Below are 20,640 nucleotides of genomic sequence, written 5' to 3'. Positions count from 1 at the left end.
GATGGTCTGCCTGACATACATTTTCATGCAGCAACATCTGCTGAATCTGCATTTTTTACTCTTAAGACTTTTAACAGTTTGTCAATGCAATGCTTACCAAGAAGCCTCTATGACTAAGAATCACAGGAAGCTCACAAAAAATATGAGAGCTGATGTAGAATAGACCAGATCAACGTACTTCTTCAATAATCCAAGCCATTCTTAATGCCACTCGTCTTCAAACATCTACAATGCAGAGATTCAAAAAATACATTTTTGAACAAATCCTCATGCATTCGCACAGCCCCACTGTGGCTTCATCACCCAACATTACATCCCCCAGGCCCAACGCCACCCAAATCACTGCTGGTCCCACACCACCCAACCTCCCATCAGTCAGGTCTACCACCACCCAACATCACTGCTGGAGCCACAGAATCACAGAATGGCCAGAGTTGGGAGGGACCTCACGGATCATGAATCTCCAACCCCCCTGCCACATGCAGGGCCACCAACCTCCACATTTAATACCAGACCAGGCTGCCCAGGGCCCCATCCAAACTGGCCTTGAACACCTCCAGGGACAGGGCACCACAACCTCTCTGGGCAGCTGTTCCAGCACCTCACCACTCTCTCTGTAAAGAAATACCCTGTGACATCCAACCTAAATCTTCCCTCCCTCAACTTCAAACCATTTCCCTTTGTCCTGCTACTATCTACCCTTTCAAAGAGTTGATTTCCCTCCTGTTTGTAGGCTCCCTTTAGGTACTGAAAGGCTGCAAGAGGAAAGCCACAAGAGTAACCCCGTGCCAAGCTCCACACCATCCAATGCCATACCTGACCTCGTAACACCCAGCACAAATCTGACACAATATTCAATGTCCCTCTCAAATTCAATGGAGCAGGATGCATGAGGAGCTGCTGAGTTCCCTTGGTTTTTTCAGCCCAGGGAATCATAGAATAACAGAATGGCTTAGGTTGGAAGGGACCTTAAAGATTATCCAGTTCCAACATGCCATGTGCTGGCTGCCAGACACCAGCTCATGCCATCCAGCCTGGCCTTGAGCACCTCCAGGAATGGGGCACCCACAGTTCTCTGGTCAGCAGTGCCAGGGCCTCAACGATCTCTGAGTACATATTTTCCTATCTTTTCCAAAGTTCTTTACTATGAGAGTGGTGAGGTGCTGGGACAGCTGCCCAGAGAGGCTGTGGATGCCCCATCCATAGAAGCGTTCAAGGCCAGACTGGATGGGGCCCTGGGCAGCCTGGTCTGATATTAAATGTGGAGGTTGGTGGCCCTGCATGTGGCAGAGGTTGTAGCTTGATGATGCTTGAGGTCCCTTGCAACCCTGGCCATTCTGTGATTCAGAGGACGGTGGCCATGGAACAGCCTGCCCAGGGCATTGCACCCTCAGGGCAGCGTCTGGACACTGCTGTCACATATCGGGTTCGGATGGTACTGCGTAGAACCAGAACTTAGCCTCACTCCTTGGTGGTGACCACGCTAAACACCACGGAGCTCTCACAGCTCACAGCCGCCTCCTCCCACCTCACACAGCTCCAGAGCAACGCCGCATCAGAGGTAGGCGCCGGCGTGACGTCGCTACTGCGCATGCGCACTCAGCGCCGAGGCGGGGCTGCGCCCTTCAAACCGTGCGGGCGGGCTGCGTCGCTGGTACTGCGCGTGCGCGGGGTGTCTGTGAGGCGCGTAATGGCGGCGGGTGGCTGGAGCTGGTTCCGCGCCTTGGCGCTCGGCGTCTCCTTCCTCAAGTGCCTCCTCATCCCCACGTAGTAAGGATCTGCTCGGGGCTGGGGAGCAGCGGCACGGCCTCAGCTTTTCCCATGGGTGGGGACGGGGCGGTGTGTGTGGGAGGGGCGGTCCTCGTTTCTCTCAGGGCTTTGGTTACTGAGCTGTTGTGCTGCCGTCCCCTCGTCCTCTTGCACGTATAAAAGGGCTTTGCTTTTGGGTCTGAAGGTGCTTACAGCTTCTGGCTGCTTTTCAGGGTCTTGAAGTATGCTGAAGCTGTTATGCTTTTCAGTTTAAAAAAAAAAAAAAAAAATTTCTCCCTCAAAAATATTACATTTCCTTTAAAAGAAGCCACTGAAGCCCCAGGACTTTGTATTAGTTAGTATTAATTGAAAGAAAAGCCTGAGCTACGAGTCATCCTGCCCTGCAGTTACATGCATATGTCTTTGGTATAGGTTCTGTGTGACTGTTCAGGCTTGGTTTTACTGCTGTATTCTGAAGTGTTTCTCCTTTAAGTGTAAATGTGTCTCTTAATCCAAACCTTCTGTAGTCATTCCACAGACTTTGAAGTGCACCGGAACTGGTTGGCCATCACGCACAACTTGCCTCTGTCTCGTTGGTACTATGAAGTAAGTTTGGGGGTTACGTTTGGTTCTTTGGCTTGGTGTTCTTAGCTATACATAAGGTATAGAAGTGTTGGTTATGTGAGTCAGATGCTAGAGGAGAAAACTCTTTCTTTTCAGGAGGTATGAGAGCCACTTTAAAAGTAATGCTTCTTATTTGAAGCATAGAATGGGATGGGTTGGAAGGGACTCTAAAGATCATCGAGTTCCATCTCCCAGCCGTGGGCTGGTTGTCATCCACCAGTTCAGGCTGCCTGTGCTCCATCCAGTGTAGCCTTTGGTACCTCCAGGGACACAGTACCCATGGAAACTACAGCAGATTTTAAAAATGCACAGTACTGCTGTCTGATGGAGCAAATTTTCAGCTGTAAAACACTGCTTTTCAACATAATCACTACTATATATATACATAATATATATATAATGTTAGCTATGCATCTTTGCCGCTGATGAACAAGAGGAAATACTACTTCTCTTTCCTGAAAGAGTGGTCAGGCACTGGAATGGGCTGCCCAGGGAGGCGGTGGAGTCACCAACCCTGGAGGTGTTCAAGGAATGTTTGGATGTTGTGTTGAGAGATATGGTTTAGTGAGAACTGTTGGTGATAGCTGGATGGTTGGACTGGATGATCTTGAAGGTCTTTTCCAATCTTGGTGTTCGTGTGATTTTTGTGAAGAGCCTTTGTGCTGTGCTTGTAAGAAGTCTGCACCTGTGGAAGTGACGTGCTGTTTCTCAGCTGCTATTTTGGTATTGTTGCTAAGAAAAGGCTACACATGCGGTCTGGCTTTATCTGTTTGGTCTCTAAACATTCAGCAAGCACTGACGAATGGCAGTGGGTGCATTTTTTTTCTTCCATGTGGAGAAATTCAGTGACACTCCTTTGCTGTAGGTGCCGTCTGCTCCTCTACTGCCGTACCACCAACATCCACCCCTAATGTCATGGGCCATAAAGTAGAAGGGTTAGATTGACAGCAAAGATGTAACAAGACTGTGCTGATGATTCCTCTATTGTAGACAACAAAATGTTACTGATCTTTTTGAATGCTGGCACTATTCCAAGTTGAGGTTTAAGGAGCAGGTGATTCTATATGAGTTAAGTAGAGGTTATCAAAATAATGTTCAACCTTCTGCCAATAGAAAGGTGTCCTATTCCTCTATCAGTACAGCGGAACAGCTGAAGTCGTGTCTGGCACCCTACAGCTGGCTACTTTGTTGTGAAGTAGCCTCTGTTAAATGGAGGCTACCAAGATTAAATGATCAACTGATTTGTTGTGATGAGCAGCACTTGAGAGACTGCAAACAGCCTAAATTGTATTAAATTGGTTAATCTCATTTTGTCTTTAGGCAACTTCAGAATGGACCCTGGATTATCCACCTTTTTTTGCTTGGTTTGAATATGCATTGTCACATATTGCCAAGTACTTTGACCCGAAGATGTTGGTTATTGGAAATCTGAATTACACCAGTCCTGCAACCATCTTCTTCCAAAGATTTTCTGTCATCTTCACAGATGTTCTCTTCATATATGCAGTTCGTGAGTAAGTCTTAATGTTCTAATTTTAGGGAGAGTGGGCAGTCTCTTACATTGTTGAGTAACAACTACATTATTTGTACATAGAAGCTTGTTTTAAAAAAAAAAAAGCCAACAACAGAGCTGCTTTAGCTTTGAAGGAGAAATATGGAGCCTGCTGCTGAATGCAAGGTAGCATTGCCAAGAAGAACAAAAGTTACAGTTGTACATGTGATTGGTTTTTTTTACTTATTAAGGTATCAGCAGCCTTTTCACACGCTCTTGATGTTTTGTTTCTGTCACTGGGTTGCTTTGCAGGGCTTGTGGGTCCACTTGGGTAAGCTCGACTGCTTTTTTCCTATTATTGCTCTGCTCCTAAGGAGTAGAGACATGAAAGAAACTTGTGATGAGGTGCCAGTATGATCAAAGATTCTAAGTCACTCCTGTGGTTTTGGTATCTAGATGATAAACCAATTTTTCCAAGTGTAACTTAACAAAATTAAGATTATATTTTTAGTGCGCCTTGCTTTTGCAAGAGAGAAGAATGGTGCTACTAAAAGCAATGCAGCATAATCACAGAATGGCTTTGGTTGGAAGGGACCTCAAGGATCATCAAGCTCCAATCCCCCCAGCACAGGAGGGCATTCAACTTCCACATTTAATGCTAGACCAGGCTGCCCAGGGCCCCATCCAACCTGGCCTTGAACACCTCCAGGGATGGACGGGGCATCACAGCCTCTCTGGGCAGCTGTTTCAGCACCTCACCATTCCCTCTGTAAAGAATTTCCCCCTGACATCCAACCTAAATCTTCCCTCCTTCAACTTCAAACCATTTCCCTTTGTCCAGCAGTTATTTACCCTTTCAAAGAGTTGACTCCTCTCCTGTTTGTAGGCTCCTTTAGGTACTGGAAGGCTGCAATGAGGTCTCCCCGCAGCCTTCTTTTGTCCAGGCTGAACAAGCCCAGCTCCTTCAGGCTGTCTTCATAGGGGAGCTGCTCCAACCCTCTAATAATCTTTATGGCCCTCTGGATGCTCTCTTACAGCTCCCAAATTGATCACAATCGTTTTTAATCTGATCTAACCTTAACTTCAACACATTTCGACCGTATGACTTCATATGAGAAATCGTAAGATGTTTTTAACCAGCAGGCTGCTGGTATTGGTGAGAGAGGGGGGGCTAGAATCGAGGGTGATGACTTGAAATGCTGTACTTCTGGTTCCAAAATCCACAGCAAACAGTGGTAGCTGTAGTGGTGTTATTGAAGATGAGACTTGAGCCTGTGACAGTTACTTAATGAACTTTAACATGTGGAAATTGCTACAGCAGCTTCTGAATATTAATTCTGTTTTCCTACTCAACGGCATTTGTGGCACTCCTCTTGATGAGTTTAGCAAGAACTCTATCGTTGCCTTCCATCCAAATAAGATTTATTTAAATGCAGTTTTTAGCTTCAAGAAGCAACGAGGTTTTCATTTGTTTCGACTAAGACTTTTGTTTCTTTTGTTGTTCAGATGCTGCAGATGTGTGAATGGGAAGCGAGCTGCAAAGGATATTCTGGAAAAACCAACCTTTATTCTCGCTGTTCTGCTCTTGTGGAACTTTGGGCTGTTAATTGTGGATCGTATCCTTACAAACCACACCAGTTATTTGTGTTGGTGGTCTTTTTATTTTAACTCATGAAAAAGCCACAAGTGTGATCATTATGGAGCTGATTAATGTTGTGTGGGAGATAGCAAGGTGTCTTCAACCTTGGATATAAAAATAACTGTAGAAAGTCCAATTGCTGTCAGTCGGTTTGGACGTCATGTTCATTGATCTGGCTAAAGAGAGAACAGGAAAAAAGCAGCAGTCATTCTTTCTTGTGGGCAGGACTAGTTCTGTCCTTCCTGTCCTTGTCTGAGTTGCATGCTTACAGGTGACGTGATGAGCGAGGGCTGCCATCTCCATCCATTGATCAATGTGAGGCAGAAACTAATATTTAAAATTCAGAAAGTGGAGAGTTAACCTTTTGTTTGTTTTGTGATGCAGTTCCATGTTATGTATGCAGTCAAATTATTTTGTTTCCTTGCACTCAATAGCATTCTAAGTTTAGTAGACCCTGTGTTCTTAGTTAAGGTTAGGAATGTCTTTGTGTCTACATGGAGTGTATTAAAGGCTGCTTTCTTGATTTAAGCTCCATTTTAGTTTGATTATATGTTTGAGCCTATACAGGAGACTGATAGTTGTGGAGAAAGCTTCCTGTATTCCTTTCCTGACTCAAGTTCAGACATTCACTTTCAGTACAATGGCTTTCTGTTTGGCCTGATGCTTCTCTCTGTTGCCCGACTGTGTCAGGTAAACTTAAGTTGTTCCGTGTTTTGTTTTTTGCTTTTAATTACTATTATTCTTGCAGATTTCTTTTAGGTACATCAGTTGACCTCTTGTAGTTTCAGTGGGAGGAGCCCATGGGGGTGGCTCAGAGTTGTGTGTCTAATTATTTCTTGAGCCTCAGGGTAAGAGGACAACCTGAATATCACTGCAGCTGCTTATTGATGCTGCAGCATTTCAGTTTGCTGTCAGAAAGCTGATTTCTGTTATACCTGAGCAACGTGATGTGGCTTTCTGCCATCTCATCTCCAAGTCACCAGTTCTTAGAAGCTGCAAGGTAGTGAGGCCTATCTTAGTAAGATCTGACAGCATAGTTTCCTTGTCTGCACTGATTATGCATAACAATATAGGTTGTAATTTGAAGTAAAAATCCATTTGGTTGTATGCTTCTGATAAATGTCTTGTCAGGAATATGCTAGGGAACTATTTAAAGTTAATATGCAGGGAGAACAAGTAGAAAAGCGTGCATTTTTTGTTTTCTTCTGTTATTCTTTTTCCTTTAGAGAAGATATCTGGAAGGTGCTCTTCTTTTTGCTGTTCTTCTGCATTTCAAACACATCTACTTGTATGTGGCCCCAGCTTATGGCATTTATCTGCTGCGCTCCTATTGTTTTACTGCAAGTAATGCAGGTGAGGTGGGGTTTTGCACTCGCTTTTTTGGGGGTTGTGTTTGGTGAGGTATGAGGAAGGTGGAAGACTTGTTGGTGCCATTGGGACAGGATGGCTGTGGGTCAGACGAAGATTCTTATGGGGAACAGAGTTGGGAACCTTTCCATTTGTTTGAGAAGTAAAAAGAGCTTTGTATTCCTCACGTGAAACAAAGGAGGTGCCTTTCTTTAAAGGGGAAAAACAAAAGGCTGTATAATGTAGGAGCCATGTGGAAAAAGTAAATGGGCAAAGGTTACTGAAGAACACAAGCCTCCTTTTAACCCAAACAGGCAGAAAGTACAGTGATTGATGATTGCCCTCTCTGTGCTTAAATTCAGAACAAACTAAAAGCACTGCTGGCTTCTTCTCACCTCCATGAAAATGCTATACAGATTGCTTTGCGTGTCTTGAATTAGCTAAAAAGTCAAGGAAACAATTGAATATATTGATATCGAGGGCTTTGTACTTGTAGTTAGTGCTAGGAGGTCACTGATAGCGTGGTGTTTTGTCTGCCTCTGCACCTGCTGCAGTAACTGCATTCACAATCTGTCTGCTTCTTGTAGATGGATCTGTGAAGTGGAGGAGTTTCAGCTTTCTTCGTATAACCCTTCTGGCATTGATTGTCTGCCTTGTTTCTGCCGTTTCATTGGGCCCCTTCATAGTATTGGTAATAACCCACCTGCTGTTCACCTGTACTGTTAGAACAATGTATAAAAATGTCAACTATGTCTCATTTATTTTCTTCCATTCTCTTACTTTCCTGTAGGGCCAGCTGCCTCAAGTGATTTCACGCCTCTTTCCTTTCAAGCGAGGCCTGTGCCATGCTTATTGGGCCCCGAACTTCTGGGCTCTGTACAGTGCTGTGGATAAAGCACTCACACTTGTTGGTACAGTATGCAGATCTCACTACTTCGTGCTTCTTTGAGTCCTCCTTCCCCATGCAGGGAGCAGATCATGTTTTCAGTTTGCCTGAAATCAGCTGATGATCCATGTAACTCATTCCATGTCATGTTTCCAGTGAGAGATCTGAAATCAGTCTTCCCTCTTTATCTTTTTCTCAAAGAAAACAATCTTATCCATATACTTCAATCCTGTTCTGTACAACAGTTTGGTTTTGGTTCGGTTCTGCAGCTGCTTTTTCTTTATTAATAATCAGTTTGTACTTTGCTTTCAGGCTTGAAGTATAACTTTCTCGATCCCACAAAAATTCCTAAAGCCTCGATGACAGGAGGGCTGGTTCAAGAATTTCAGCACACTGTCCTTCCTTCTGTGACTCCACTGGCAACATTAATCTGTACTTTCATATCGATATTGGTAAGAAGAAATCACAGCTTTGGAAATGTGTTGTGTCCCCAGTGGTTTTTGTTTAATTAACGTACACTTCATAAATTTTCATTGCAGGGCAAAAATACACTTCATTAAACTATTAATAATAAGTTATCAGGGTAAATATGAAGTTAATATCTTTTTTTATATGCAGTATTATTCAAGTATGAGTACGATTACGATCTGTGGCTCTAGAACAGTTAAGAGATCAGAAGCAGTCTTGCACTCTGTGCATGTTGTGTGATAGAAGGCAGCTGAAGTAGGATTTGAGCAGAGATAATGATGGAGTGGTGTGGGCAGCTTGCTGTGTTCCTGTCAGCATGACCTGCCTGTCACGTAAGAACATCATGCTTGCAGGGATAGAGTTGAAGGTTCAGTAAGTAATGATCTGCCTACAGAGTTTTCAACTCTAATGAGGTATGTATGAGCCTTTAACTGGAATGCTTTGTTTCAACACTAGTGGGCAGTAACTTCTATATCAAGAGCTTAGCAGCCTGGCCTCAAAAGTGATGGCGGAGTTGGCTGTGTGATTGGAGTTTTTATCAATATATGGCATGAATGGAAAAGCTGAAGTTGTTCGGGTTCTACATCCAGAAACAGCATCAAAGTAGATTCTGTTCGTCCAGTGCTGTATGATTCTTGTGCCATATAATCACAGCTGTGTGATGTTGAAAAGCTTTTGGACAATGGCTTGCATTCAGAACTGCAAAACTTCACTGAAGTCCTGTTTTTGCCTGTTGTTTCTAGCCCTCTGTTTTCTGTCTTTGGTTTAAACCTCAAGGGCCCAGAGGCTTTCTTCAGTGCCTTGTTCTCTGTGCATTGAGCTCCTTCATGTTTGGCTGGCACGTGCATGAAAAAGCAATACTCCTTGCTATTCTGCCTTTAAGGTGAGTTCCCTGTGTGGTGGTTGTTCAAACTGAACCTGCTGCCACTTGCTGAGGAATCCTCAGAAGAGGATCCTAACCAGCGCCAGCTTTGATATGTGAAATCAGCACAATTGGAAAATATTGTTACTTGTGTGCACAACTCTGTTGCAGAACTGGAAATACTGGGGAAAGGAAGATGAGGGTTTTCTGTGGTAGGGTTTCCTTGCTGGCTTTTTTTTCTGCATTTTTGTGAGGCTAGCTGGCTTGGAAGCAAGAGATTCCATCACAGGTTTGAATCTGGGAGGACTGGGGTGTTACAGAGCTCTATGTGACCCATTCTTAAGTCTCTTTTGTGACTTGTGTGGTGTTGCTGAACTTACTGGATAACATAAATTCTTGTCACTTTTAGCTTGCTGTCTGTTCAGAGAGCGAAGGATGCTGGCATCTACTTGATTCTAACAACCACAGGGCATTTCTCACTTTTTCCATTGCTGTTCACAGCACCAGGTAAGGTGTCTTCCTTGGATTATTTTGTTAGAAGCTGAAAATTGCAGGAGACTGTGAGTCTTAGAAAGATAAACAACGCTGCAGAAGAGCCCTGGGCTCCAGATTGAAGTGGAGATGGGAAATCATAGCCAGCATTTGTTATCCCTCACCAAGTTACACAGGGAGAAACTTCCCTTTGCCTAACACAGCCCTGCCAAGCAAAAGTGACAAAGACAATTGGAGACTGCAAGCCTGGTGGGCTGTTTGCCAGCTGACTATTGCTAGTGCTATCAATTAAATAAATTGAAATTCCTGCAGCAGCATCAATTAAATTAGTATGTGTGGGGATAGGCTTGTTCTTGTAGACGGATGCTGTTCCAACCTTCTTCACCCTGCCTTTGGTTAATCAGACCTGCTAAGGTTTAAGTGAAATAAGCAGAGCTATGACAGCAGTGTAACCTCTAGAATAATGACTGGCTGCAGATGTGATAGAGTTCAAATCCAGATGCTCTCCTTTTGGTCAGGTAATGCTGTTTATGTGCAGTAGAGAGGCTGTTACATTGAGACATTGGGAACTACTGTAGGGAACCTGCTTTGGCAGGGGGGTTGGACTCAATCTCTGGAGGTCCCTTCTAACCCCTACAATTCTGTGATTCTGTGAACTCCCTTTGCACTCTCTATTAACTAACAGTTGTCCCATGCACAGCCTGGATAGCAGTGACTCGTCTGTTTGAAACTTGCCAGCAGTTCTGTAAATTTTACCAGTAACATTTGTTTGTATTGCTGCCATATGTTGTAATTCCAGTTATGTTCAGTATGCATTCATTGTGTTGTAATGCTTGGCATGTTCTTTAGTAAGAATCTATGCCCATCTTTTTGTGTCCTAAGCTATAAATTGTTTTGCTCAGCTTGGATAGGATAACTTGTATGGGCATTACCAGCTTGAATACTTGCACTTTGGGATGCTGCAGTGTATGTGGCACAAGCTTGTTAGAATTTATTTTAAACCTATGTTGTGTTCTTTTGTATTTCAGAACTTCCAATTAAAATATTGCTTATGCTGCTGTTCAGCGTTTACAGCTTTTCTTCACTGAAATCGCTGTACAGGTAATAAAAACAGACCTTCATTTTGAAGCAAAGAATGAAACTACTTCTGTTAGGAAACAGTGCTGTAACAGGAGGTGAACAGCACAGCAAGATGATGCTGAAGAGTTAAATTCCAGTGATGCCTTTCCTCCTTTCTCTGGAGGAAAGCCTTGAGATAGGACTTGTTCAAACATCACAAGGATGTTCTGTACAGCCAGCCACCCAGTTGCTCTCAGATGGTAAATCCCAGCCTCCTCAGATGTGCATAAAGGTACAACAGCAATCTATTAGAATTTAATTCTGTGTTAGAGTGCTTCCCAGAGTGCCAGGAGTTAAAAATACTGCTGTGCTTAAGCAGCAGTGCTCATTACTCCCACGTTTATAAGGGGCAGGTTATGAAGAGCATACTTTACAACTTGTAATTTGGTTGTGGGCTGTCTGAATTGTCCAGTGCGTGTTCATGGGACACTGATCTGCTTGCTGCCCACTCAGTCAAATACAGTGCCTGTCATTAGGAATCCTGTAGCTGTCACATTCCTGTTTCCTGAACTTTTCATGGCAAAGCCAAGTTGTAACGAAAGATCTGTTGGAAATGCCAGAAATCTGCATTCACTGCATCAGTCACCTGCTTTTTGAAGGTCATCCATTTTCAACCAGGCTGCATTTTTCCCTCCTTACTATTGTGGAATCCACTAATTCCTTCTCAGGTGCTTCAGTTCCTCTGTAGGAGCTCTGTCTAGAGCTTAGGCTTTTGCAAATCTCTTGTTCCTAACTTTGCAAAAAATAAACAAAAAAACAAAACCCTTCCAGAAGAAAAGAAATGTAGCTTGTAAACTGCTTGCAAAGGACACTGGTTGCACCTGGTCTGCAAGACACATTCATACTGGTTACATACAGGCCATACAGGAGGCTTGTGGGGAGGGGGCAGTGGTCATGACAAAAACTGATGGTTCCAACGTTTAGGTCTAAGGAACTGCTGTGGAACAGATATGTGTAGGAAGAACAGAAATCTGTTTGGTTCTTTGGTGTGAGGTAAAGTAAAGCAGCTGCTGAGATATTTTAAACTTGAATCCATTTCTACTGAACAAAGGCACCTTGGAAGAGGGTACAAAAACATGGTAAGGGAATCAGCTGTGCTGCACGTTTTTGTACTGAAAGCTCGGAAGATGTAGTTGTTACTTAAAGCCTTCCTATGAGCGAGTGGGTGACGCTCTCTGTGCTGGTTATGTGTCACCAGTGGTAGCTGGAAAGAGGAATGGTTATTTTTAGTGACAGTGAGTATTTTAACACTTTTTAATCCTTTCTGACAGGAGGGAGAAGCCTCTCCTGAACTGGCTCGAAACAATCTACCTCATCCATCTGGTGCCTTTGGAAATCTTCTGTGAAATTGTATTTCCTCTGACCCCCTGGAAACCGCGGTTTCCTTTTGTCCCCCTGTTGCTGACCTCTGTTTACTGTGCTCTGGGCATCACGTACGTGTGGCTGAAACTTTACGTCTCTGTCTTATCTGAAAGAACTTCTGTTAGACAGAAGGCTGAGTAACGTCGCGTTGGTGGGAGCCGTCCCAGCTTGTCCCTTTGAGATGATCAAGCACTGTGAGGGGTTGTCGTAAGGACATCTGCTGTCTTGCCGGCTGAATGTGCATCATCTCCATCAGGGAAGTTTCTCCCAATGCTTCTGTACTGTCCAACTTGATACCTCTGCTTGGAATCACTCACCACAGCGAGATGCAGCATCATGCAAAGAACTTTGTATTTGTACTGACTGCGAGAGGTCCAGACTTCTGCCCTGGGCAAAACCTGCCCGCCTTTCACATTACTCTTTGTAATTTGCCATTCTATTTTTGTTAACATACAGAAGATCATTGCTGCGTAGAGGTGAGCATTGTCACAGCATACTGCACAATGTGTAAATAAAAACTTGGTATTTTTATTCTGAGCCTTCCTTCGTGTTTTTGGAGGGCAGCTGTACCACAAGGCACACACTGCCTGCCTGGAGCTTGTCCTGTTCCCTGTGCTTGCATTAGTTGCTTCATCATCTCTATCATAGAATCACCAAGGTTGGAAAAGACCTAAAAGCTCATCCAGTCCAACCGTTCACCTATTCCCAATAGCTCCCACTAAACCACGTCCCTCAACACAACATCCAGCCTTTCCTTGAACACCCCCAGGGTCGGTGACTCCACCACCTCCCTGGGCATCCATTCCAGTGGCTGACCACCCTTGCTGACAAGTAATACTTCCTCATGTCCAGCCTGAATCTCCCCTGCCGTAGCTTGAAACCATTCCCTCTGCTCCTACCACTAATGACACGAGAGAAGAGGCCGACCCCCAGCTCACTACAGCCTCCCTTCAGGAAGTTATAGAGAGCAATGAGGTCTCCCCTGAGCCTCCTCTTCTCCAGGCTGAACATTCCCAGCTCCTTCAGCCTCTCCTCATATGGCCTGTGTTCCAGACCCCTCACCAGCTTTGTTGCCCTCCTTTGAACACGTTCCAGGGCCTCAATGTCTTTCTTGCAGTGAGGGGCCCAAAACTGGACACAGTACTCAGGTGCGGCCTCACCAGAGCTGAGTACAGGGCAATGATCACCGCTCTGCTCCTGCTTGCAACACTTTCTGAAAGTCTTTCAGGCTTCTCACAAAGTTTTGCTGTACCCTCATTCACTGCTGTAGACACGCTGCACACTGAGGCACATCTCTGACCTGAGCCGTAACGCCATTTACGGTGCAAGGCAATTGTAGAGTGCTTTATGTTGGAAGGGACCCTTATGGCCATCTGTTCCATCTCCCCTGCAGTGTACGGGGTCACCGCAGCCCCATCGGCGCTCACAGCCCGTCCGCTCTGCCCTTGGGTGACCCAGGGATGGGGCACCGCCACCCCTCTGTCGGAACAGAAGCGTATCCGAACGCCAGCGCCACCCTCCCCCGCTGCCATCCCTTCCTCCTAGCGCTGGTCCCCGGCAGTGAGGCGGAGCCGCCCCGCTCCGAGCGGAACTCGCCTTCGGGGCTCTGCGAGCGGCGGAGCGCGGGCAGCGCCGCACCGCGCGGTCACCTTTGGGCGCCGCCGCCATGCCGTTCCTCCCGGACGAGGCCCGTTCGCTGCCGCCGCCGCCCCTCGTGAACAAGGGTTCGGTGTGGTTGGGGCTGACCGGCTGGCTGGCGGCCCTGCTGGATAACGGCTTCGCTCACCGGCCCGTCCTGAGAGCGGGTGAGGGGAGGCGGGGCTGAGCGGGGGGGTGGGGGGGGAGGCCTGAGGTGCGGGGCTGAAGGCATCGTGAGGGGATTTGGGTGTTGGGAGGGATAGTGGGGGGTGAAGGGACCATGGGGGGGGATATGGGATGTGCGGAGCCCTGAGGTGAGGGGGTGGGGAGGCCGTGAGGGGATACTGGGGGGATGGGAGGAGATTTGGGGGGATTGAGGGCACTGTGAGGGGTGTGGGGAGTCGTGAAGTGAGGGGCTGAGGAGATCGCGAGGAGATTTGCGCTGTTGGGAGGGATACTGGGGGAGGTGAGGGGAATATGGGGATGTGGGCTGTGCGGAGCCTGAGGTGAGGGGCTGAGGGGGCTGTGAGGAGCGCTGGGGGAATGTGAGGAGGTTTGGGAGGGATTGAGGGGACTCTGAGGGATGTGGGAACTCCTGAGTCCTGAGGTGAGGAGTTGGGGGATGTGGGGAAGCTGTGAGGGGATACTGGGGGGATTGAAGGCACTGTGGGGTGTGGGGAGCCCTGAGGTGAGGGGCTGATGGTGCTGTAAGGGGACTTAAGAGTGTTGGAGGAGGAAACTATGGGGGTGAGGGGACTATGGGGGATATGGACTTTGCAGAGACCTGAGGTAAGGGGCAGGGGGATGTGGGAAGGCTGTGAGTGGATACTGGGGGAACGTGAGGAGATCTGGGAGGATCTGGGCACTGTGAGGAATATGGGATGTGGGGAGCCCTGAGGTGAGGGGCTGAGGGGGGCTCTGAAGGGTACTGGGGGAATGTGAGGAGATTTGGGAGGGATTGAGGGGACTCTGAGGATATGGGATGTGGAAACCGCTGAGGTGAGGGGCTGGAGGATGTGGGGAAGCTGTGAGGGGATACTGGGGGGATTGAGGGCACCGTGAGAGATGTGGGGTGTGGGGAGTTCTGAAGTGAAGGGCTGATGGGGCTGTGAGGGGACTTGGGATGTTGAGAAGGGTACTGGGGGGATTGAGGGGACACAGGGATATGGGATGTGGGGAACCCTGAGGTGAGGGGCTGAGGGGATTGTGAGGAGACGTAGGGGGGTTGCAAGGAGACTGCAGGGATTGAGGAGACTCTGAGAGATACAGGGGGGATCTCTGTGGGATGTGGGAGTGCTTTGGAGCAGTCTTAGTAATGTGGGGGGGATGTGAGTGGAATTTGGGGGATTCTGAGGAGTGTCAGGGGTATGCAGGGGTTGGGGGAGACTCTGAGGGATGGGGGAAGACCCTGAGGTGAGGGATAAGGAGTTTGGTGGGGGAGACTCAGGGGGATGTTAGGAAGAATTGAGGGGGCTCTGAAGGATGTGGAGGGGTGGGGAGCCTTGAGATGAGGGACTGGGGGGGGAGATTTGGAGAGGACTCCAAGGGATACGGTGGGGAGGGTCTCTGAGGAATGGGGACCTTGGGAAGGGGACTTGGGAATGTGATGGGGGGGGGGACTGGAGGAAATTCTGAAGGATGTGGGGGAATCTGAGAGACTAAGAGAGGAACTGGGGAGATTTGAGGTGCTCAGGGGCATATTGGAGGGGGTTGAGGGGACTCAGAGTGATGTGGGGTGGAGGGGGAAGCCCTGAGATGAGGGATGTGGCCGGAGGGATTTAGAGCAACTCTAAGGGATATGGGAGGACCTGGGTGGGGGGACTCAGGGAGGTGGGGGGCGTTTGGATTGGATTATGAGGGATGTGCAGGATTCTGGGAGGACTGCTGGTTGTGGCCTTCCTGTCAGAAATCCCTCTTGTGAGGGCTTTGGGGATTTGGAGGGATAAGAGCAGGGGGGAAAAACACTGGGGTGAGAGATAGTGAGGATACCGGGGGGGGGCTTGGAGAGATATTCTGAGGGATGAACTGGAGTCTGAGGGACTTAGAGGGGTAAAGGGCCCTGAGGTGCAGGATGGAGTGGGGCTGTATGGGGATAATTTGGGGGTTGTGATGGATATTGGGGGGATTAAGGAGAGTCTGAGGGACATGGAAAATGGGTGCCCTGAGGTGAGGGATAATGAGAGGGGATGTAAGAGGATGCAGAGGGGGGGGGGGATTTGGTGGCTCATAAAGATATTGGAGGGAGCTGAGAAGGCTGAGGGGCATGGGGTGATGAAAGCTCTGAACTGGGGGATATGGGAGGGTTTTTAGGGGACTCATGGATGTGTGGTGGATTTGGAAGGGATTCTGAGGGACACGGGGAGAATGTGGGAGGATTGAGAGTTGTGGTGGGGATCTGAGGGGACTCGTGAGGGATCTGGGGGACTCAGAGACATTGGGCAGTGGGGAAACTCAGAGGTGAGAGAGCTAATGTGGGGGATTTGGAAGGGTGGAGAACTGAGGTGAGGGATGGGGGGGACTGAGATTCATGGGGTTGCTCAGAGGGTTGTGGGAGGACTGTGGGGGGGATGTGAGGTTGGTCTGAGGTTACTGTGAGTTATGGGGATGGTCTGAGGGAGCTGAGAGGGATTTGGGCTTTTTTGGGAGGACTTGAAGATACGGAAGGATCAGGGGAGACTCAGAGGGATGGGGGGAGCCTTGAGGTGAGAGATTTGGGTATGGGATGTAGGGGGTCTGAGAGGGTTATGGGTGAGATTTGGGGGGCTCAGAGGGATGCTGGAGAGGAGTAAGGGGAGTCTGAGGGACATGGGGTGGTGGGGAAGCTTTAGAAGTAGGATATTGGGGGTACTCAGTGGGGTACTGAGGTGAGGGATGGGGGGACTTAGCAGGGAGAGACTGAGGGGGATATGGTGGAGAATCCAGGAGGAGGCATTCAGGAGGCTGGGGAATGAGGTGTTTTGTGGGGAAGATTTGGGGCGCTCCAAGGGACACGTGGGGAGAAAATGACAGTTGAAATCATTGCTTTGGGGTTTCTCCCTGTTGCAGGTGTTCACCGCCAGATCCTGTTTGTTACTGTGGGATGGTTTGCTGGCTATTTCCTTGTTAAACATGCTGAGTATGTCCACGCTAAACTGGACAGAGAGCTGCTTGATTACGTCAGGAGGCACCCTGAAGACTTCAAGGAAGCAGGTTGGTAACCTGTAACCAAAGGGCTTTTCCTTTGGAAGTGACAGGTCACCAGGGAGAGGTGGTTCCCTTGCAGTGTGCTGAATGAGTGCTGTCCCTCGTGGCGTCCTCAGTGTCTCGAGGCTGCAGTGCATGTGGATAGCAAGATGTTGTGATGAGTAAACAGAAAATAAGTAGAGCAGGTGGGAAAAGGAATAACTAGAATTGCCAGAAAGGCCAAAATGCAGCCGTATGGAAGAGGAATTGCATGCTGGGTTTATGCAGCAAGCCTGGAGTTGACTGTTGGTAGCAGGAGATGGTTCCTGGTGGCATGTTAACCTTCAAACAGGAATAATAGTGATGACTTCAATACTGAGGTCTTTAGGAATGATCTCAAATGCCAAACAGTGTTTTCCCAACTCCAGAATTGATCTCAAGTGTCCAATAAGGGTTTTCCCGACTCCACTTGCTGCCTTTTGCAGAAAAGAAAAGAATAGGAGAGCTTCTGGAGGATTTCTATCCAATTCGCTGATGCTTCTGCTGAGCTGTTTCTGTGCTGAGAACTCCAGGGCTGCCCACGACCTTTCAGCTGCCCATGCTTGGAAGGGGAACCGTCATTCAATCCCATTAAATAAAAGTTAATGATGAAATACAGAGTGTTCACTCTTCTGTTAACTCTGATTCATTCCTTACTTCAATTTTTAAGCGTGAAAATGGTAGATTGTATGCATTTAAAATAAGCCAGAAAGTGTGTGTCATTTTTGCTGACTACTGAGCCTGCTCTGCACCACCCCTGGAGCCAAAGTGATGCTGTGAAAGGAATTCTGTGCTTCCCATAATCAGTTCCCTCTCTGTATTTCGCATGCTCACGTTTGTTCATTCTCAGTGCTGCCTTTTCTTTGCCTGGTGATCAGGATCTGGTGTTTCTGCTTCCTCGCTTTGTGGATTCTGAATCTGCATCCTGAACCCAAAAGTTTCCAGTCGTGCTGAGCATCTGCATCTCTCTGGGATTTCATTGCATGGTGCTCATCACGTCTGAAGGTGAAAGCCCTTCCAGTTGTATTTGAATGTTCAAATCTGGAAATAGAAAAGCCTGAGGAAAACACTGAAGCTGCGGTCTTGAGTAGAGAAAAGTCAGCAGTGGTGTGATGGCTGTGCTGGTGCGCTGCAGGAGGCGATGCAGAAAATAGAGCAAGGGAAGAATGGAGGAATGGGAGAACAGCAGCAGTCTTGTGCTTTGTCAGCACTCCCCGCACGCCCATCGCCAGGAGCAGAGCAGCTCTGCTCTCCTCTGCTCCATCCTGCTGGGCTGCCTTTGGCTCCGGTCCTACTGGAGCTGGCCACGCCGTGTCCCTGGCTCTGTGCCCTCGTCCCCAGCTCAGCCCGCCGTGGCCTTGGCCCCATCTGGCCCCGGTGCCACCACGTTCCTGGGCACGCAGGGAGAGTGGTGCTGAGGAGAGGAGGTGTGTGGGGCCTCTCGCCTTGTCCTGCCCAGCACCGCCAGCCCTGGCCCTGTGGCAGCTCCCAGCACCACACATGGCTTTCACGTGCACGCTGCTGGATCCTGCAGCACCATCAGGAGACGATCTGCTCCCACCTCTGCTGTGCCAGTCCCAGCCGTGTTGGCCATATGAGGACAATGACCGCCCCGTGGCCACCTGCCTCTTATCAGCTGCATCCCACCCTGGGCTGACACTTGCCTGGGGACACGGTGCCGGGCTGCCAGGGACCTCTGGTGCTCATCCCAGGTCACAGAGTGGATCTGGAACGTCTCACAGCTCTTATCAGCCATGATCTATAGCAGTATTGAGCACTGGGATGTCCGGAGGTGACACATCCATGGGCACCCTGAGCCTCTCAGCCCGAGCCAAAGCACAGCCCAAGGAGCCCGCAGCCCTCCTCCCTGCCACCACTGTCTTGTGATACAGGGGCTGTCCTTCAGCTCTGGGCAGGGAAAAAGGCCATCAGCCCTCCTTCCCCTCACCTCAGTGGGAGCTGATGTCCCCCTGTGACCCGTGGCACAGCACCACGAGGCCATGGGCACAGGGACAGCTCTGCTCCAAACTGGATGCCGGTGACGCCTCACTCAGCACCTCGCTCAGGAACCGCGGAGATGCGGCTCTGAGGGACGTGCTTAGTGAGCACAGCGCGGCTGGGAACGGAGCCGGGGATCCAGCACGGATCCCAGGCCCCTCCCGCCGCCCCATGACGGCTCTCGTCCTCGCCGCCCCCCCAGCCCCACTCGGGACGCGGGCAGCGCCGCTCCGCCCCCCCTCCACCCGCCGCCACCCCCAGCGGCCGCCCGTCCCGCGGGTCCCCGCCCTCCTCCGCGCCCCGTGCCGGGGCTCCGCGCGGGGAAAGCATCGTACGGACGGCGGCTGCGGAGAGTTCCTTTTATTAGCAAAGACAGGGGAGCGACGCGCGGCTCCGGGATCCAGCCCGAAGGCGCCGGCGCCGCGAGGCTCCGTCCGAGCTCGGCGAGAGTTCGAGGCCCGAGAACGGAGCGGACGGCGGAGCCGGGCAGCGCCGCGGGGCACCGCGGAACGGCACCGCCGGCTCTTCCGTGGGGACGCGGGGTCACCAGCTGGGCTGCGCGTCGCTGGGGCTGATCCGCTCCAGGATCTGGCTGTAGCGGCGCGTGAGGGCGGTGGTGTCCCTGGTGAGGTGGCTGAGGATCTGCTGCAGCCCGGCCAGGTGGTGGCACAGCCGCTGCTCCAGGCTGCCGTCCGCCCCATCGGCTGCGGCCGCGGCGTCGTCGGAGTTGGAGTCGGAGTCGCCGGCGGAGCCGCGCTCGGTGACGGAGGCCAGGCCTCGCTCCACCACGGGCTTGATGGCCTTGAGGAGCTGGTAGCGCTCATACAGGTCCGCGGGGCCGCCGGCAGCTGGGTCGGCGCCGTCCTGTGGGAAGACCCCTCGCAGCAGGCTGGGGAACATCACCTCCTGCTCCATCTTCTGCGTGGCCGAGAAGTACTGCTCCATGCCCCGTGCCTCGGCTCTCCCAGCGTCCCGCCGCTGCCCGGCCCCGTGGGCTTTTATGCCGCTCCGCTCTCGTCTCCCCGCTCTCTCTCCGCCTCCCGCTGGGCAGCGCCGCGTCCCTGGCTCCGTGCCCCCGTCCCCGCTGGGGCTCCGTGCCGGGGGGGAGGAACGGTACCTTTGCCCCTCTTGCGGCACTCCGGGGACGTCAGTGCCCATGTGCAGAGCGACGCCGCGCCGCAGCGACGGCACGGGGCTGACGGCAACGCTGGCGGACGTGCAGCTGCGTGCAAAATGCCGTTGGGCTGCTCTGGAGACGGGGGCGCCGACGGGCGTCGGACCAGACGGCTCCGCAGAAATGTCCCCTTGCCCGGCGCTGGTGACACCGCGGCTCGGCGGGTGTCTGCCTTCGTCCCTCGATGGGAAGCTACAGTGCTCTGTTTTGGGGCCACTTGTCGCTTGCGCTCCCCGCTGCTGGGAGCTGTGTTCAGAGCGGCCTGTCGTGATGAGCGCATTGGGCAGGGCAGAGGAAGCCGCTGGGCTCTCCCGTACCTGAACAGATGATACCATCCGGTGCACATACGGGAAGAAAACTTTGTTCGCTGTTACATTTATGAAGCAAATGATGTATATTTGCTCATAAAGCTATCAACAACACTAATGAAACTTCCGTGAAATAATAAAATCTGGATATCAAACTCTGCACCTTATTTTGCCAGAGCAAGAAAATGAGATAACGTTAGTAGAAGGATCAGATCCTTAGAGTTTGCAACTGTAACCAAGAAATTAATGCTAGGGGCATGCTAGAAATAGAATATGGCAAT

The 20,640-nt window shown here is 49.7% G+C and overlaps 3 protein-coding genes across 3 annotated transcripts; 2 read left to right on the top strand and 1 right to left on the bottom strand.

The window, feature by feature from the left end:
- The first annotated feature begins 1,646 nt into the window (after positions 1 to 1,646).
- On the top strand, positions 1,647 to 12,571 carry ALG8 (ALG8 alpha-1,3-glucosyltransferase). Its single transcript, XM_052669956.1, has 13 exons — positions 1,647 to 1,770; positions 2,277 to 2,355; positions 3,694 to 3,887; positions 5,372 to 5,481; positions 6,127 to 6,194; positions 6,731 to 6,857; positions 7,439 to 7,542; positions 7,642 to 7,762; positions 8,050 to 8,189; positions 8,949 to 9,088; positions 9,477 to 9,574; positions 10,588 to 10,660; positions 11,950 to 12,571. Exons 1-13 carry the CDS (start codon positions 1,691 to 1,693, stop codon positions 12,179 to 12,181), a joined length of 1,566 nt encoding a protein of 521 aa, XP_052525916.1. The 5' UTR covers positions 1,647 to 1,690; the 3' UTR covers positions 12,182 to 12,571.
- Positions 12,572 to 13,653: 1,082 nt separating this feature from the next.
- On the top strand, positions 13,654 to 17,493 carry NDUFC2 (NADH:ubiquinone oxidoreductase subunit C2). Its single transcript, XM_052670572.1, has 3 exons — positions 13,654 to 13,845; positions 16,724 to 16,867; positions 17,326 to 17,493. The coding sequence occupies exons 1-3, from the start codon at positions 13,707 to 13,709 to the stop codon at positions 17,373 to 17,375; spliced, it is 333 nt and encodes a 110-aa protein (XP_052526532.1). The 5' UTR covers positions 13,654 to 13,706; the 3' UTR covers positions 17,376 to 17,493.
- A 1,729-nt stretch (positions 17,494 to 19,222) lies between these two features.
- Positions 19,223 to 20,043, bottom strand: LOC128074508 (thyroid hormone-inducible hepatic protein-like). The gene has a single exon (XM_052670422.1). The coding sequence runs from the start codon at positions 20,033 to 20,035 to the stop codon at positions 19,421 to 19,423; it is 615 nt and encodes a 204-aa protein (XP_052526382.1). The 5' UTR covers positions 20,036 to 20,043; the 3' UTR covers positions 19,223 to 19,420.
- Positions 20,044 to 20,640: the final 597 nt, after the last annotated feature.

This window comes from Tympanuchus pallidicinctus, unplaced genomic scaffold, assembly GCF_026119805.1.
Source record: "Tympanuchus pallidicinctus isolate F22 unplaced genomic scaffold, pur_lepc_1.0 scaffold11, whole genome shotgun sequence".
In the NCBI taxonomy this organism is placed as follows: Eukaryota; Metazoa; Chordata; class Aves; order Galliformes; family Phasianidae; genus Tympanuchus; species Tympanuchus pallidicinctus.
This window is presented reverse-complemented; position numbering and strand designations above follow the sequence as displayed.

What these genes read in the sequence shown, in the direction of transcription:
- LOC128074508 (XM_052670422.1), bottom strand. Translation starts at nt 20,035, where the DNA reads ATGGGCACTGACGTCCCCGGAGTGCCGCAAGAGGGGCAAAGGTACCGT.
- NDUFC2 (XM_052670572.1), top strand. Translation starts at nt 13,707, where the DNA reads ATGCCGTTCCTCCCGGACGAGGCCCGTTCGCTGCCGCCGCCGCCCCTC. An exon ending in CCGGCCCGTCCTGAGAGCGG is followed by an intron (nt 13,846 to 16,723) that starts GTGAGGGGAGGC and finishes TCCCTGTTGCAG; the next exon opens with GTGTTCACCGCCAGATCCTG. An exon ending in TGAAGACTTCAAGGAAGCAG is followed by an intron (nt 16,868 to 17,325) that starts GTTGGTAACCTG and finishes TGCCTTTTGCAG; the next exon opens with AAAAGAAAAGAATAGGAGAG.
- ALG8 (XM_052669956.1), top strand. Translation starts at nt 1,691, where the DNA reads ATGGCGGCGGGTGGCTGGAGCTGGTTCCGCGCCTTGGCGCTCGGCGTC. An exon ending in TGGGCTGTTAATTGTGGATC is followed by an intron (nt 5,482 to 6,126) that starts GTATCCTTACAA and finishes ACTCAAGTTCAG; the next exon opens with ACATTCACTTTCAGTACAAT. An exon ending in CTGTTGCCCGACTGTGTCAG is followed by an intron (nt 6,195 to 6,730) that starts GTAAACTTAAGT and finishes TTTTTCCTTTAG; the next exon opens with AGAAGATATCTGGAAGGTGC.